Source organism: Primulina tabacum, chromosome 9 (assembly GCF_025594145.1).
Source record: "Primulina tabacum isolate GXHZ01 chromosome 9, ASM2559414v2, whole genome shotgun sequence".
Lineage (NCBI taxonomy): Eukaryota > Viridiplantae > Streptophyta > Magnoliopsida > Lamiales > Gesneriaceae > Primulina > Primulina tabacum.
The window spans coordinates 34,445,239-34,463,688 of NC_134558.1; the positions used below are offsets into that span (position 1 = coordinate 34,445,239).

General features: G+C 34.5%; 4 protein-coding genes and 1 long non-coding RNA gene across 8 annotated transcripts; 2 read left to right on the forward strand and 3 right to left on the reverse strand.

Moving 5' to 3' along the window:
- The first annotated feature begins 493 nt into the window (after positions 1-493).
- LOC142504444 (NDR1/HIN1-like protein 6) lies at positions 494-1,285 on the forward strand. The gene has a single exon (XM_075617310.1). It carries the CDS (start codon positions 494-496, stop codon positions 1,283-1,285), a length of 792 nt encoding a protein of 263 aa, XP_075473425.1.
- Positions 1,286-2,497: 1,212 nt separating this feature from the next.
- Positions 2,498-3,034, reverse strand: LOC142504445 (LOB domain-containing protein 24-like). The gene has a single exon (XM_075617311.1). The coding sequence runs from the start codon at positions 3,032-3,034 to the stop codon at positions 2,498-2,500; it is 537 nt and encodes a 178-aa protein (XP_075473426.1).
- Positions 3,035-7,283: 4,249 nt separating this feature from the next.
- LOC142555443 (serine/threonine-protein phosphatase 7 long form homolog) lies at positions 7,284-9,548 on the forward strand. Of its 4 annotated transcripts, none has more exons than XR_012822404.1 (6): positions 7,284-7,648; positions 7,713-7,953; positions 8,038-8,156; positions 8,240-8,327; positions 8,432-8,875; positions 8,964-9,547. XR_012822404.1 is itself a non-coding variant. In XM_075666311.1 (4 exons), the coding sequence occupies exons 1-4, from the start codon at positions 7,909-7,911 to the stop codon at positions 8,663-8,665; spliced, it is 486 nt and encodes a 161-aa protein (XP_075522426.1). In that variant the 5' UTR covers positions 7,284-7,908; the 3' UTR covers positions 8,666-8,957. The 4 variants fall into 4 exon arrangements, 1 of the variants encoding a protein (XP_075522426.1); XR_012822402.1 differs by having other exon boundaries at positions 7,822-7,953; positions 8,964-9,546; XR_012822403.1 differs by having other exon boundaries at positions 7,284-7,953; positions 8,240-8,282; positions 8,964-9,548.
- On the reverse strand, positions 8,964-12,641 carry LOC142555444 (uncharacterized). Its single transcript, XR_012822405.1, has 2 exons — positions 12,320-12,641; positions 8,964-9,168 (listed from the first exon to the last, which is right to left on the reverse strand). It is a non-coding gene; the product is annotated as an uncharacterized LOC142555444 (long non-coding RNA).
- Positions 12,642-15,916: 3,275 nt separating this feature from the next.
- Positions 15,917-17,903, reverse strand: LOC142555445 (uncharacterized). Its single transcript, XM_075666312.1, has one exon. The coding sequence runs from the start codon at positions 17,850-17,852 to the stop codon at positions 16,002-16,004; it is 1,851 nt and encodes a 616-aa protein (XP_075522427.1). The 5' UTR covers positions 17,853-17,903; the 3' UTR covers positions 15,917-16,001.
- Between the last annotated feature and the right edge of the window lie 547 nt (positions 17,904-18,450).

Consider the following 18,450-nt stretch of genomic DNA (forward strand, 5'->3'; position numbering starts at 1 on the left):
CATCAAGTTCTGGGAGATGGACGACACCATATATATATATTACCTACGGTTGAGCCACCATTAAAATCGAACCTATCTTCTTGGTTAGCCATGGCTACCTAGTTTGATATGTTATATTATACGTGTGTGTATTGTACATAAATATCGCTGTCTGCTGTCGACGGACGATGAAATTCAACATCTTTATAATTTTTTGCGTTTGACTTAAGTTTATGATAATGGAAATGAATAATTGAAAAGTTTGTTTATGTTTTCAAAATATTGTATATAAAATTTTAAATCTTTTATGCAATTTCACACACTTACTCAAAATAACAATTTTCTTTATCCTTGCTTCAATTCGGCCCTCTCATTAAACAGCAGCCTTCCACTTTATATTTCCTGATAATAATAATTATTTTATTATTCCATATTCGTTTAATTTCTTATTATTTGGCTTATGATCCAAGTTCACACGGATACACACGACGATTTCTTTTCTAGTTCTTTGAGAATGGCTGACAGAGTCCACCCATCAGCCAATCAAAATGCCGCCGCCGCAAAACCATCTTCAGCCCGAAACCACCTCCCCTACCCCACTCGCCACCCCTACCGCCCTTATACAACCTCCCGCTGCCTTCGAAAGGACCCCTGTTTCAGTTGCAGCCGCTGCTTATGCCTCACCTGCTTCTGGTCCTTCATTATTCTGCTCATGATCTCCCTCCTCGCCGCTGCCTCCGCCACCGTCTTCTACACACTCTTCCAACCCAAATATTCTTCAGTCTCTATCAACTCCCTCAAGGTCTCGTATTTCAACCTCTCCACCAACCCTTCCGACGACACCACTCACCTCACCACAAAATTCAACCTCACTCTCTCTGTGAGAAACCCCAACAAGAAGATCACATTTTACTACGAACCCTTTTCCATCTCCGTGCTTTCTAACTCCATAGAACTAGCGAACGGATCTTTCACGGAATTCACCAACTTACCCGACAGCATTTTCACACTTCACACCACAGTGGGGCCATATTCTCAGGTTATGGATACTGATTCAGTGAACTCACTCAATGCGGACCTCAACATGAAAAATGAGCTGCCACTGAAAATTGTGATGGATACAACTGTAATCATAAATATGGGGAAGTTGAAGATGAAGAAAATTCGAATCGGAGTGAACTGCGACGGCATTCACGCGGCGGTGCTGAAGGCTAAAAATGTAATCCCAACGACTGCAAATAGTTCTAAAGCCAAGTGCAAGAGTCATCTCAGAATCAAGATCTTGAAATGGATATTTAAGTTATAACTTTTAATTACTTTATAATTTGTTTCGGTTTTCTTTTATTTAAGTTGTCTGTCTTTCTACATATATATAAATTTATATCATATGTTCATGCATGCATATATACATATATACATATGGGCATTTTTCATCTATTTGGTAACATTTTAATCATTTCATGTCAAATTTTTTATAATTAAATAATAATTGAAATATATTTTAAAACTTTACGTCTGATCAACGAAATTGTCTAACTCAGAGTTATAATTAACAATTAATTTTTATGCCCTACTTGTTTGGCAAGCAATGAATCGAAACATTTAAAACTGGAAATCCATTAGGAGGCTCGGTTGCATTATTGCTAGTAAAGATGTCATGTTACATAATTGTTCAAACGGCCAGGAGTACTTACTATACATGCTTTGTCTGATCATTTAGTTTCACAAAACAATTTTACGAGATGAATATAAAATATGACTCGATCCATAAAAAAATTATTTTTATGTCAAAAATATTAGTTTTTATAGCACGTATAGAGCGTGTCAACCCATCTCACGATTTTGTCTCACAAAGAGACCTACTGTTTCTTCTTTAAAACAAATAAAAATATTGTAAAAAGAAAGGAATAGAGTAAAATCACAACCAAAATCTAATACATTAATTATTCACAAAAAATCCGGTGAAATGGTTTACGATTCAATTTTGTGAGACATATATTATATTTGAGTTATCCATGAAAAATTACTAATTTTTATCTCAAAAATATTATATTTTATTGTAAACATGGACATGGTTGACTCGTCTTACGAATAAATATTCGTGAGACTTCTCGCAAAAGACACGCTCTTCCACTATTTCACCGAAAAAGAAAAAAAGAACAAAAACTGGCTAGAATGTGTTTTACTTCAATTCAAAGACTCTACACAAGATCCATTTAAAGAATAATTTCAAAGAGCTTTTCCACATTAGTAGCATTCTTCTTGATTACTGCCACCTTGCGTAATCACGAACGATCTTCACATTGTAAATTATAAGATTTTGGACCTTGTTTAGTTTATAACATCATTCGTAAAAACTTCGCAGGTCCCCAACGAAATTAGTTTTAAATTTGTACATAGTTTCCAATTCAAAGAACAATACGAGAGGATAGCCAAGAAAAATCAAACAATAATAACATTCAATTTACTTTAACAAAGATTCAATTCCTATAACAAAATTATCTTGATCATGTTCTAGCTACCTTTTCTTCTCAAACTTCAACAGTCCCTGATGATCAAATGCCAACGGGACATCGAATCTCCCGTCGTGTTCTTCAAAGATTCGATCGAATCCGATTCCTTGTTTCACAAATTTCACATCTTGTTTATGCTGGACCCACGATCTACAAATAGCGAGTTGTTGACGGACGAGATTTAATTCCGCGTTGTAGATTCGTATTCCTTGATTGAGTTCGCGTACCTTCCGAAGGCAACCCCCGACAGGATCCGCGGCACGCAAATTGGCCTCGAAAACGATTGAATTCACGGCGGTTTGGTGCTGATCTGGGGGCAACTCCTTCAGTGTCCTTGATATATTTTTGACTCCGTATATCTTCCGCACGTTACGGAAATCTTTTTGCTTGTCTGCTGGGAAATATGGTGCGAGGGGGCAGTCTGGTGGGCATTTTCTGCGCTGATATTTGCAAGCTGCGCATGCGTGGGCGACAGCCACGCCGCGGGGCTCGGTGTTTCCCAACTTTGCAGGGGTGTTGTGTGTATTATTCGCAAGATTCATGCTCGTTTTTCAGTTATCTGCACAGTAAAGTCCGCCAGTTTTTATGGAGAAAACAACGTTGGCTAATCACGACACTGAGATTTGAAATTGAGATGTGGATAGTGGGAGAGATTATCGGGACGTGATTTTTTTGCATTCAAAAAAATTGGAACACTTTTGGTTGTGATGGAATTTCGTAATTAAAATTTGAAGCGATAAATCATATCTTTTTCTTTGCTTAAAAATGTAACAATATAGATAAATATATGATTGCATTTTAAAAATACATATGATTGAAGATTTAAAAAGAAAGATTATTATAGGAAAATTAAAAAAAATTAATGAATAATGTTATATAATGAAGGTATAATTATAGTTCTAAATAAAGTTTCGTAAAATCAATTAAAAGTTAGTTAATAAATGAACCTCGACTTTAATTTAAAAATACAGTAAAATAAATCGTAGTGGTGATTTTCATATGTATAATTTGAATCCCACATTTCCTATTCCAATATTATTATTTTCTTTTCATAGGGTTTTTTAGCGATTTAATTATTTTAGTTGATCTTCGCTAGGTATGCTTAACGGTTACGTGGTTCCGGTTCTGATTCGATCAAGGACGGTTCTAGATCCACCAGTTTCGGTTCCAAGGTATGTACCTTGAAACCAATCCAATCCACTACCCGAAATGGTACTGGATGGACCGATTCCGAGCTGGTTCTGAGTCATTAAAAAAATTAAAATAAGAAAAAAATAAACGATAACAAAATTTTATTTTTATTAAGTATTTTGAGTTGAGAAAATACACCGTACAAAATTATAAATATAAATAAAACATTGTTGTCTACATGAAATCATAGATATCGATTTTGCAAGTTTTAATGTATTGTTGTCATTTTTTTATTATATTAAATCCGCATTAAATCATTTAGTTCATCATTTTTGGGCCAACCTTCACTTGCAGATGTCGGTTGATTTGTAATCTATGCTATCATTAATATTATATTAAGCGAGAAACCCATACATTAACAAAATTTGGTGTGGTGTGACAACAAATGATTTTTATGTAAATACTCCTATCAATAAATTCAAATGTCAACACATTATTATCTCCTACAAATTAAATTAATTTCGACCTTTTTAAAATTTAAATTTTCATGCAATATCTTCTAAAAATTACATATTTAATATAGTTACATCATCGTCATCCAAAAAAAAAATTTAAAATATAACAAAATAATCACAAATCCTTCAGATATTGAAAAAAAAAACTACTACATAAGCATGCAACACGTACGCATATGCACTAGTTTTAATTAAGATGGTCAAGTGATGTTTTTTTCTTAAGTTGGAAGAGAGATTTATTAAAAATACGTTTTGAATCGAGACATCGTTATAAACTTGAAACCTTGATTAAGGCTATACCATATATTTTCGGGGGCTGCTTCAAATCTCAAACGTTTGGCCCCTCGAATATAATAGGCCAGTAAGGTTTTTTTTTTTTTTTTTTTTTTCCTTTAAGGATAGAGCTTTTTTTCATAAGATTTTTTCAAAATAAAACATTTGGATTATGGACTCAAATATAAAAGACTTGATACAATTCATTCAAATACTTGTTTTTTCAAAGTTTACAACTTACAAAATCTTTAAAATGATTAATTTTTTAATAAGCATTTGAATTTTTGCTACTATATCAATAAATTCTGAAAATAGAGGATAAAATTGGAACAACATCGTAAAAGAAAACTATGTTCATTTCAACTAAAATTCCTAGATATTTAAATTATAAAATGGTACAATGAACTGAAAAAATGCATTAATTCATATTTTTGTTAATCCAATTTATGTCAAGAGTAAGGTCTATTGTGAGACGGTCTCACGAATCTTAATCTATGAGACGGGTCAACTCTACAGATATTCACTATAAAAAGTAATATTTTTTCATGGATGTCCCAAACAAAAGATTCGTCTCACAAAACACGATCCGTGAGACCGTCTCACACAAAATTTTGCCTTATACCAACTAGATAGACGAATAATGCACCCTATCTTCTTGGCATTTGCAAACCATTAATGAAGCATACGTAAGCTTACTTTCAATAATTGTATCTCTGTTTATAAAAATCATATTTAATATTTTATCTCATTAATGATTTAACCTTTAACATTTATGAAACAAAGTGAACATTGAAACATTATAAACTACATGAATATTTTTAAAATTAATAGCCAACAGATGGGTTTAAATAAAAAAAAAATGCAAATGCATAAAATAAACGTATAAAGATCGAAAAAGAAACAAATTTGGATGTCATCGAAAGAGCCAATGTAAAAATTGAATATATATCTTATGAGACGATCTGACGAATCTATTTCCGTGAGATGTGTCAAACTGATTCATACTTAAAGTAAAAAGTAATGCTTATAACATAAAAATAATATTTTTCATAAATTAGGTCAAGTCGGAGATCCGTCTCGCAGGAATTTTTGTTCTCAATTTTTTTTAGATAGGCTCGGCTCCATTTTCAATTAATTAATCAGAGATAAATGAGTCGATAATGAATGAATTGTGGTTGAGGACTTGAGATGTATACTTTATTTAATTTCCATAAAAAGTTATATAATGTTGAAAGACAATATATGTATTTATACGCAACCGACATATATCTGACCTAATTTGAAGTCATTATTTTGTAACTCTCTTTGCTTTATGAGGGTTTTTTTCTTTGGAAAAACATTAAAGTTAGTGACATTTCGGTCAGATGACCAACTCATAGTTTATCAGATTTGAATAGGGAAAAATAAAGTTGGGACAATTTTTATTTATTAGCTCGTCTCGAAATAAATGGACATTATTCATTTCATTCTTTGCATGGAAATATTTGGACCATTCGTAGATTTTTAACGTTTGTATTCATTTCATTCTTTGCATGGAAATATTTGGACCATTCGTAGATTTTTAACGTTTGCAGTCACCAATTATTCAATTAGTTTAAATAATTGTTTTCATAATCGAACCGTTATCGAATCGGTCTATCATAAATAAAGTCCAACCAATCTAACTGGTTTAACCGGATGGTCGGATCAGAATACAGTCATATTTTATAAAATATTAATATAATGAGTAGGTCTACGATCTCATGGATCTATATCAGTGAGACGGATCGACCTGATTTATACCTAGAATGAAAAATAATATTTTAAAAATGAAAACTAGTACTTTTTCAGAGATCATATTGGATATATGATCGGTCTCGAAAAATTTACCTACGAGACGGTCTCATGAAAATTAATATTATATAATGATAAAATATTTTTAAATTTTAAGAATGTATATTAGTAACAAAAAAATATATTTACCAAATTTATAAACTAAAAAATCTATATTAATATATTCAAAATATCAGTTATAATCATATATTTATTTATTTAAAATAGATTAAATAAATTCCAAGACTATTAAAATGATATTTTTAACGAAGTGGTTTAGAGACACATTGTTCTTAGTTGTTAATCAAGCATTTATTTTTTATATACGGGGTGAGAACACTAATTACAAAACGTCAATATATGTTGAAGCTCATTCCCAACATGTATTCTCCTATAAGTTCTTTGTCTTGTAGGTAGACCTCGATTGTAGTCTGACGCCTATCATAATCAAGGTATGTCGATGCCAAGAAATCTGTTGTTTTGTTTTGCTCTCTATAGATATGATGCATGATACACGCTGACTTTTCATTCTTTAGCGAGTAATTTCTTATATTTGGATACCAAATTGGCCTATGACGAATATAGTGTCTCTACGCTATGAAGCCATTTTACTACTTTCTCTGAGTCGATTCCAAAAACCACCTTTTTGTACCCTGAATCCCATGTCCTTTCCAAGCTTTTGTGTACTACCCATAGTTCTTATTCATCACTTGCGCAAACGTGGATGTTATGGATGAAGCCCTTGATACATTCTCCATATTCATTTATCTGGAGACCCATAAAAAATACATTTAAATTTTGAACTAGACTTATTTTTCCCATTTTACTTCTTCATATACTAGCTCTAAGTTTACAGGGAAAAAAAAAACTATAACGATTGTATTTATATAAAATTGAATCGTGCTTTTTAAAAAAACAATTATCAATCTACATATATTAAATAGAAAATTAAATATTTGAACTGACGAACGTGATTCATTGAATAAATAAAAGTCGCTTGCCTAATTTAAAATTTTTTTATGTTCCCTTGGTTTTACGTATTGTAATTTGCATTCATGGATACACTCATACCTCCACGTCAGTCTGACAAATGTCTTTGGAGATTGCTTAATGCTGAGATTCACCTTCATGTCCGTCTATGTCTAGCACGCATAGGTTTCTATGGTGTAATTCAGTGTGGTCCTATTAAAAATTATGATAATCACTTGCTTACAGCCATAGTTGAGAGATGGCGTCGTGAGACACACACATTTCACCTTACAGTTGGCGATGCAACAATCACCCTACAGGACGTTGCACTTATTTGGGGTTTAAATATTGATGGCAAGCCCATCACCGGTGTAGATAGCACATACGACAAACCTACGTTACAACAGCGCTGCACAACTTGGTTGAGTTTTACGCCTACATCTTCTCAGATTAAAGGTGCACACCTTTATCTGACCGCTTTGCTAGACCATTGCCTAAATAATATGATTAATGATCACAGCACTGAAGAAGACGTGGCACAATATTCTCGTTGTGTGGCATTAATGATAATAGGTGTATGTATGTTTTCGGACTCGGAAGGTGCTGCTGTGAAACTTATGTATTTGCAGTTTCTTGAAGACATAGAAATGGTGAATACGTTTAGCTGAGGTTCTGCTGTGTTGGCATATCTTTACAGAGAGTTGTGCGACATATCAATGGGATTAAATGTCGATTTGTGTGGGCCTGTTAAGATATTGCAGGTATTTTTACATTTCTACGGTCAAAATATTTGTTGTACTTAATTTTTATTATGATTTGACAAATTCTGTTGTATGTTATTGTAGATTTGGGTATGGTCTATAATTACTCTTCTTTGCCCTGATAGAGCACAACAAGTATCTATGTCAGCAGATCAGGTTGCAGATGTGCTTCAGGATTTACCATTCCCACCATATGGCGCACAGTACTAATCAGAATTAATTAACTTGTATTATTATTTTGTTATGTACTTTTAATGATTATATTGTGTACTTTTATAAATTGCAGGTGGAGACGTGGATTCTCTTGGACACACACGGCCCATCATTCGGTCCGTGTAATGAGAGATATGCTTGACAGGATGGTAGAAGGGCAGGTAGATACGTAAATTAGTTATTTAAAATTTGGAATTTTTTTTAATTTTAATCTCAATATTATATTATCAACTTGATAATTTTTATTTTATTTTATTTGCTTCAGTTTCTATGGATCGTTTATGATATGAAGTCCCCCGAGATTGCTAGAATTCTTGATGTAAATAAAATTCATCTATGTCGGTCGGCATGTGCATTGATCAATTTTCATATAGTTGAAATGCATAGACCAAAGCGGTGTCTTCGACAATTCGGAATGCGTCAAAGTATCCCACCACCTTCTACTAACTTCGATAATTTCCATAAACTGACGCGACAAGGGCGGAACAACTGTGATTGAGCGACGTATCACAAAGATTTTGTAGATAGGTGGAATGACAGATATAATTTTGTGATTGGTGGGGATTATGTTATACCTGGTACACCCGACATCACTATGGACTATATTGGTTGGTATCATCGCATTTCACAAATATTTATGTCTCCGACAGTGGTACCTTCTAACATCATTGGCTACCATCCTGTAGATGCAAACTACCGACAATTTATCGTAAGACATGTTCAATTTATCTGCATATGTATGTATATTTAATTTATTTTATTAAATATAGGTTACATAATACATGCATCTGTCACAGACACGCCCAGCTCATGTGCAAACTCCACGGACGTGGACACGAAATGAGTTTGAACCCAGACCATCAACTTCAAATATTGCATACACTACTCCGCATGTGGTTTCAAGCTTTCCATCGTATGACTATGGTTACCACACTCCAATTGACGGTAGTTTTACACAATTTTTACAAAGTGACTTTCGACCGTTTATGAATGAGAGTCGCCCTACATTAAACACATTGCCCATAACATTTCAAGAATATTCAGATACAGAAAGGTATGAGGTTAGTGAGAACATAGCTGATACCAGTACATCTGCAGCCCAAACACGTACGTATAGAGACGCTGAAGAGATGTTAGATCGTGGACGTAGAGTCATTAGAAAACCTCCACGTGGCACTGGGGGGCATCTTTACCATTATCATTAACTATTTGTTTCGAGATGCACATTTACTTACATTGTATTATTGTTTATATTTTTCTATTTTTTTATTTTAATTTGAAGTTGTTGCTGCAATATTTGATTAGTTATTGCTCGTATCGTTAGTTGTTTTCCTACTCGTGGTGATAATGAAAATTAAATGTCTGTAATTTTTAAAATGCAGCTGTAACTTTATATTGGAATAATGTATATAATTTATTATTCATTTTTTAAAAAACAATCTAGTGCATGTGATTTATTAGTCGTTTATTAATAAATTTACGGATAAAGTTATATTAATTAAAAAACCTAAGTATAATTAATAAATAAAGTCAAATAAGTCAACATGCTTGATATTCAAACATTTTTTAAACAATACAACACTGAATACAATTTATTTACTATTTTTATTAAAATGTAAAATCTGTGTCACAAACATATGTATTTGGCACCATACTTCGATTTTCTCAGGTGCACCTACATGCAATGGATAAGATTTATTAATAAATATAAAATTTTAATACACAATTTTGTAATTACATTAATCAATTCACATGCTATCAAGTAAAAATAATGTAAAATACGTTATCGTAGATCTTTTACATTCCACGGTGTCTCTCGCTCGATGATGGTTGATCCATCTCATTTCTTATGCGTGTCCTGCGATCTCTACCAGCCTGCCTCATTTGTCGATTCTTAATATTGTGTTGTAATTGGAAATTTGGTTCATCCCAGTATTGTTCATCATGAACAGGGTAGAATATTCCATCATATGTGCTCACGTAATCGCTCAGTGTAAACCATGGTTGTACAAGTTGTGCAGGATTTAATCCAGACCATTTTGCTGCAGATATAACATGTGAACAAGGAATTCCAAATATTGTCAATTTACCACATGTGCAATCACGTGTAGAAATGTTAACAACTTGTACGTGATGCTGACGACCTGGTCTTGCTCTTGTGGCGACGGATGCTATTTTATCCCTTTGGTCAAATTTTATTATTCGATGTTCAATTGATTTTTTTGACCACATATCAAATTTAAAGTATGCATAATCAGTTCATGGTTGATTTTTTTCCATCATTTTATTATTATTTCGGGTTCGGCATTGAAATGAAATAGTGAACGCATCGCTGTAAGGTCAACTCCACTATTGCAGTTATAGGGAGACGTCGAACGCCTTTCAACACACTATTAAAACACTCAGACATGTTTGTCGTCATTATCTCTCGTCTTCATCCACTATCATGGGCCAATGACCATTTTTCCCTTGGGATATTTGACAAATAAATGAAAGCTGCTGCATTGTTTGTTCTGATTGCTTCCATTGTGGCATTAAATTTTGCTATTTGGTGTTGCGTCCCTACTTCCCAACATAAGTCCTTGGGATTACCATACCACGGGGAGGCTTGAAGTCAGGGAGATCTTGCACTGCACTTGTTATACCCGCATGTCTATCAGATATAAGGTACACACCTCTACACCCTATAGTAACATGTTGTGAAACATTACTTAGGAACCAATGCCAAGACTCATAATTTTCTTAGTCAACAAGCGCCAATGCTAGATGCAAGACCTGGTTATTGGCATCCAATGTAACTGCTATGAGTAGTTTGTGCTTATACTTGGTGTACATATGGTTACCGTCTTTACTGATTATGTTGCGACAATGTCGAAAACCATCCATACATGGTTTGAAGGCTCAAAATACAAAGTTCAAAATTTTATGTGGCTGGTCATACGGTCGAAGGTGCTTCCATTTTACAATAGTTCCTGGATTGTAATTCGACAAAGCAACCATATATTTAGGAAGCAAAGTTACAGAGCTTTCCCAAGTGTCATAAACAATCTCCACCGCACGCTTCAAACTCGGCCATGCCTTAGCATACGATATATCATACCCATATTTTGCTTTAATACTTTCTCGCACATACTTGATCTCGAATGCATGATCACAACGCACGATTCCCAAAAGTGTATTGGCTATGATGTTGACGTCTAGGTTGTGGTGATCTATTCCCACTTGGCTAGATATGCATGTGTGTTCATCAACATATTTTGTGATTATGAAATAGCCTAATTTCTTTTTCATTGATGCTCGAAGTCCCCACCCACAGTTGTCACCTTCTGACCCGTTCTTGCATTTGATATTCCAAATTGTTGAAGAACTTTCGACAACGATATATTCATGTCTCAAAACCCGAACAGAAAATCCTTCACTGAAGCTATTAAATCTTTTTTTTCTCTTAAAAACCATTTTAACAGCGAGCTCAGGCCTATGAGGATTGTAAAATTTTGTTCGTGATGCTGAAGGAAGGCCAAATGAATCTGGAATTTGTTCGTTATATATTTCATTGAAAAATTGGAGAATTTCACGTAAATGTTGTTTGGTCCAGTAGGAAAGTTCTCTGTCATGGTAGCTCCCGACATCAGGAAACGCTACGATGTCCTTTCATTTGCATTGTCAACGTGGTCATCATCTCCTCTGTCAATTGATGTAGCATACAAATCATCATCGCTATTCATGACATGATGATAACTGTCTCCAAATAAATCATCTTCCTCAAACATGTGTTCTGTAATTGGGGAGAGAATATTTGCAACCCTAGTAGAACTTTCGAAATGTCTAACATTTGTGGTATTCTCTTCATCATCCCATGAATTTAAATCAAATTGTCGTGTTCTACTCGAACCCCATGCAACATCAACTTCTGAGGGAACCGTGATATGATGATCCCAACCCCCTGGATTATAATCTCATTGGCATGTTCTATTCATCCCACATGCATAGTATTCTTCGGTGTCAGCTGTGATATGGTAATCCCAAGGATCAGTGCCGATCCCAGAATATGTCTGAGTTGACTGTTCATCAACATGATACATAGAAGGTCTTGCTTGATTTAAACCTACGGTTCCCAAACCTTGCGTTATTACCGGCATGACTGCATCAAAACCGTGATCACTTACGTTCTATAACACTGACGATGAATCAACATACAAGTACATGCAATCCAGTGCCGACAAATCAAACATAAATTGTACACTATCATCATCTGTGATATAGACATGCACTTCAATGTAACGAGACAACGAACTATAAGAATATTTCGTTGACAATTTGATGCAGAATTTCGATCGGTCGATCTCCAGCATGCGATGCACATAGTTCACCAATTGGGAAAATGTAATAGACCGTGGTATTTTCATTGGCCTGGTCGCAGGGATACTATATCCAACACTACCATATTCAGTAATCACATAGACACCTACGTAAAGTAAGACCCTCACATTATCCATGTCTGGAGCGAAAACTAATATATAATGTCATACAATCATAAAAAAATTTAATTATGAGTTTATTAGACATATATTAAAATAAACTTATATTGACTTAAATATAATAAAATCCCCTTAAATAATTACTATTATTTTATTAAAATAAATAATGTCAAATAAATTTATTCAAACATATGTGTGTATTTATAATAAAAAAAATATGTTACGAAAACTTATTTTACGATATAAAGTAATATTTTTCAAAATTGATTTGTATATAACCACATAAATTAATTTGATAATAAAAATTAATATAATTTACTTATATTAAAATTTTAATTAAGTTATTTTAAAATATATATTGGATAAAAATATTTTAATTAGAATTATTAATTTCTTATATTATTTTACATTAACATAAACATATTTATAATATTATATAAATCATATTAAAGTGATCAAAGTTATAAAGTAATCAAATACTATTTTATAGTATAAATTCTTATAATTTTTTTTAAAAAAACATAACAAAATACTTTATAATTTCATTAGTATTAAATACAATAATATTAATTCATTCTTATATTAAAATAAATTTATTATATTAAAAATACTAACCTTGAAATATTTTCAAAAATCACAAAATCATATATTTTTTTTTAATATTCCTACTATTTTTTAATATCACGATTAATATTAAAAATATACTATTTAACTAAATTATACTTAATCATATAATGTCAGTGAACAAAATTATAATTACATTAATATAATATAAATAATACAAATAAAATATAAAAAATTACTTAAATTACCTTCTCGGACGTAATTATACGGAACTTGTAATAATATCAACGGACGATGATAATATCTGAAATAAATGACAAGTATTATAAAAAAATGGCACAAAAGAAAATATTACTTCTTAATATATAATTATAATATTATCAACGGAATTAAACATTACCTCTTGATATCTTTTCGAATGAAATGAATGATAAAATCAATAAATAATATTAATACAAGGTCGAAGAAGAAAATATGGATTTTGAGCATATGAATCGGAAGAAAGAAATAATTTGCGAGAACGAATGAGAGGAAGGAATAATTTGGGCGGATGGAATGGAAGGAATACACAATATTTCAAGAAGACAACTATTTCTATTTAAAAGGGAGAAGACACAAAATAAACACGGATTCTAAGGAATCCATGACAGTCTCACAGATTCAAAATCCGTTGCAGACTATAAGAATCTGTGACACCCCTGTTTTTCCTTTTTTTTAAAAAAAAGAATCTAGGACAGGATCTTACCGATTGCAATATTTATACAACACCATTCATTTTACAATATTTTAATGAATTATTTTTAAAATAATAATATTTTTTTAGAAAGCCCCCTAGACCTCTTCCATGCCCCAGTCTACCACCATAGCCCAACGGCCCCAACCCATCGCGACCACCTAGACCACCGCCACCATCCCGGAGTTCTGACCGGTGGTTTTGACCGACCCTTCCAACCACAAATCAACATACCTCGTATTTACTCCCCAGCCATAGTTAATTTGAGGGAAACCCAAAAATTTCAAATCATAAAAATTTCCCACTCAATTCATATTACGCCTTCCTTCTGTCACTACTCACTCCCAAGCGAAGCTGCTCAATCCAAACTCAGCCTTGCTTCTGTCACTCCCAAACAGCTCCGTCACCGACGTCACTGCCGGTGTTCTTTCACTCGCTCATCGGCTCTCCATCGTTGCTTCTGTCCCTCAGTTCACTCCGTCACAGTCACCGAGGAGGCAAAGGAAGAATTGGAACACAGGTATACAGAACAAGGTGAAAGCAGCGGTGTTACAACTTACGAGTCATTTTTCTTCTGTTTTCGTTAATTTATTGAATTTTTACATATAGAGAGATATTATATTTGTTCTATGGGTCTTAAATTTGTGGGACAGTTTTAGAGGACGGTATAAAGGAAGATATTAGATTTGTTCTATGGATCTTGAATTCTTGTCCTTTTTTGGGCAGAGATTCTTACTGTTTGAATTGAATTTGTGGGACTACTTTTGACATCATGGATGAGTAGGATTTGGTTTTTATTTTAAGTCTGTGATTTTTTGTTTTCTATAATTAGGACCTCGAAGCTTTTGCATTGATTCTATATGTGGTCTTGTTTATCTGTGATTTATCTCGCCTTTTAGAAGTCAAATGCAGAATTTTATGCAGATTTCTTGGTTCACTAACGTTTGTTAAACCCCTTCTCAGTCAGGCAATCGCCAGATTTTGTGCAGCTTTCTATAGGTAGGTAGTCTTGGTTCATTGATTTTTCTTGCAATGGAGGTTGATTCGTGGTTTCCACTTGTTGTTTGAACTTTATATGCCTAAATTCAGCTGTTAATGATAGGTTCAGACAAGGTCTTGCATCGGTTTATCTATGGTAGGCAATCACCAGATCAAAACAAGGCTTCCAAATTTTATTATGTTGGAACGAATAGAGATTTTTAATTGCGGCATTTTTCGGAGTTGTCATTCAAACACCACGTCTTGAATTGACAAAGGTAAAAACTACTCGAGTACTTGAAGGTAAACAATTTTATTTTCCTTCTGAAAATTAAACATAGTTACAAACTGATTTCTCATCAATTATTTTATATTTTTTAGGACATGATGATGATAAGTAAAGGTACTTCGACAATCGAAGAAGATGAAAGTTGATGGATTTGTGTCGAATTTGTAGAACATGGAAGTTTTTGGATTTTGTCGAATTTGTAGAAGATTGAAGTTTATGGATTTGGTGATTATTGAAGAAAGTTATTTAGTTTTGGCATGTGTATTCGTATTTTGGAATTTTGTCGGATTTATAGCAAATGCAAGTATGTTCGTTGGGTTTATTTGGTACAATTCTTGATAAAAATGTTGTGTTCTGGAATGTCATGATCACTGCTTTCGCATAGAACAACCAAACAGTGATCTACAGCTCCATACCTTCTCTTCGCAATGGCACAAGTGTTTGCTTCCTCACGCGATAGGCATTCAATCTCTCAAATAAAATTATTTTAACTTCATCAGATACACAAACTTTGTACCCTTGGTAATTTCTGGGTTATGTTGAACTTTACAATTTATATTTGTAATATATATACAATATTATCAAGTTTGGATTCAGTGAAATAAAAATCAATCCAAAATATTTTTATACGTTTTCCAATATCGCGTGACACAAGCGCTAGTGTGTGTGCGTGTGTATATTGCTTGGGTCTTGAGCAACTAATAAAATTGTATGCGCAAAATTCCACACCTCTAAATTCAGATATATCACTTGCTAAAATACTTGTGTTTACAAATATCCGCACTCCAATGAATCAATCTACAACAACCAGCTTCTTGTATTCTTCACCAGAAATGGCAGCTTCCATGACAGACTCAGGATTCAGATTCCCACCATTCTCCAAAAACAGACTCATCAGATTCTTGGAAAACCCACTCACAAGCGCAACTCCAGCCTTATTCCCCGGCACAGGCGTCGCCCGGGAATCCCTCAAGTTCCAAAACACAATTTCAGGCACACAATCTCCGTATCCGCAGCCCCTAAACTTCCTCACAATCGCCTCATGATCTGTCTCCCATGGCACATTTGATGCCTGATCAAATTCCATGTCGCTGAACACAAACAGCCTCTTTACAATTTGATCCGCCGTCAGCCCACCTTTCATAGCCACTTGCAGTATCAAATCAAACACTTTCTGAAGATCAGTGTTCATTCCCCATTCCATGTTTCTAACAAATGATGTCTTGGATTTTAAAGAATCCCCTTTTATTATGTGAAGTTTTGGGTTCTGGCTGAATGTGATGATCTTCCCTTTCCAAGGATTTTGGCTCAGTTCCGATAGCAGAACACCCAGAGCAACACAGACTTCCATCGGTATTCCCTCCATACTCCCGGAAACATCACATATTGCGAGGGAATTACTCAGTTTCCCTTTCTTTGCCATGTCCTCCACCATTCTTTTCCACTGAAGCTCCGCCACTTGGCCGCCATCTCCATCTCCCAATGCTGCTATTATCTCGTGAGGTAGCAAAGCTCCGGCTGCGATTTTTGTTTGACCGCTCTTCACCTTCTGGAGATATTCTAGGAATCTTTCCTTATCATGCGTCAAGAATTTTTCCTTGTACAGTTTCATTGCCACGGAAGCCACCCTGTTATAAGGAATTGATCCCCAATCATTGTTTCCTATGTAAACCTCAGGCAATTCCAAAGCCTTGCGCAATGGCACAAGTACTTGCTTCCTCAAACGATCCCTCACACGGTAGGCGTAATGTTCATCATCGATTCCTTGGTATTCCGGATACTCCTCCTTAGGAAACACCTTTCTTGCGATAGTTTCACACAATAAGGTTATCTTATCAAAGGAAGAATCCAAAGAGGGACACCATTTTGCTGCCAGACTGATCTTGAACGTATCACCTGAATCCAGCAGCTTCGTGTCTGATCTCAAACTCTCTGCAAAAAGATCAGATACTCGATCATGGAAGAACTTAAAGTCAGGATCTTGGTTAAATCTGTCGACCACCCTTTTCGCCATGGAGATCCTTTTTTCTTCCTTGGACAAATTAGAGTCGATTTTCCCGAAAATTATACCCCTTCTCACTATTCTACCCTTGCCTCGGCCGCGACCCACTGCCCTTTTAACACCACCTTTCCTAAATTTTCGAGCATCTGCGCCTTCAATAAGACGGAACAGAATCTCTAGCAAATCCTTATAGTATCCGAAGTCCGCCAAAGATGCGACATTAGAAGCCAGGGTTCTGGGATGATTCTTGTACAGCCACAACGCAGCGGTGTAGTATCCTTCTCTATCAGACTTCCCGGTTCCGCGGACTCCTCGCAGATTGCAAACTAGCCTCAGTGTCTTCAAAGGGTCCTCATTCCAAGCAAGCTGCAGACGCTGGACCAAGATTTCCGGGGGGGTGTCGGGGACGACATGGAAGAAGAAATCCAGCAATGGATTGCCCGAGGAAAGGAAAGTCGGGGAGAAGTTCTCCGTGAGTCCAATTGGCGGGTTGTTGCGAATGGTAGGATTGTTGAAATTTGCCACCATGAGGTCTATGAACGGGTCTTTTTTGGCCATGGCGGCGGATTCCGTGGCAGAAGATTGCTGGTTGTAGATCTCCGGGGGGCCGAGAAGGGTTGTCATTCCCATTTGTTGCGCCATCGTATGAAGATTGAAGGCCGGTGTCTTTTTTAAAAGAAGCTTGTTGTGGAATAGAGAATTACATGCATTTGTTTATATACTGAAATTATTACTTGGAAGCTACGCACGACAATTATTAATTTCAAATTAACTCCACAATCGTAGGAACATGCCATTTTCATTTTAATTGGATCAATAATAAATACATTTGTTTAGAAAAAGTCACTTCATCTTCACGCATGTGCTCACTTGGGGTCCAAGTCTGCAATTTCTTTTCTCTTCATCCTTTGAAAATGTTTATTCTACAAATTATTCTTTAAAAACAATTATTCTTATTTACCCAGTCCACCAGCCCACAACATTTACTTATTAACTCCGATATCAGTAGAGATGTCAATGAAGTGGATATGAAACGAGACATGCCCCATTAAAAAACTTTTACCCATTACTCGCTCCATCCCAATTAAATATTCTTCGGACCCGTCCTACCCCGAATACAAAATGGGGTCGGTTAGACCCGTGAAACCCGAATTTTTTTTAAATAAAAGCAGTATTTTTCTTCTTACATGACTAAATTATAAAACAAACAAACCTCCAAATACAACATAATAGAAAACTA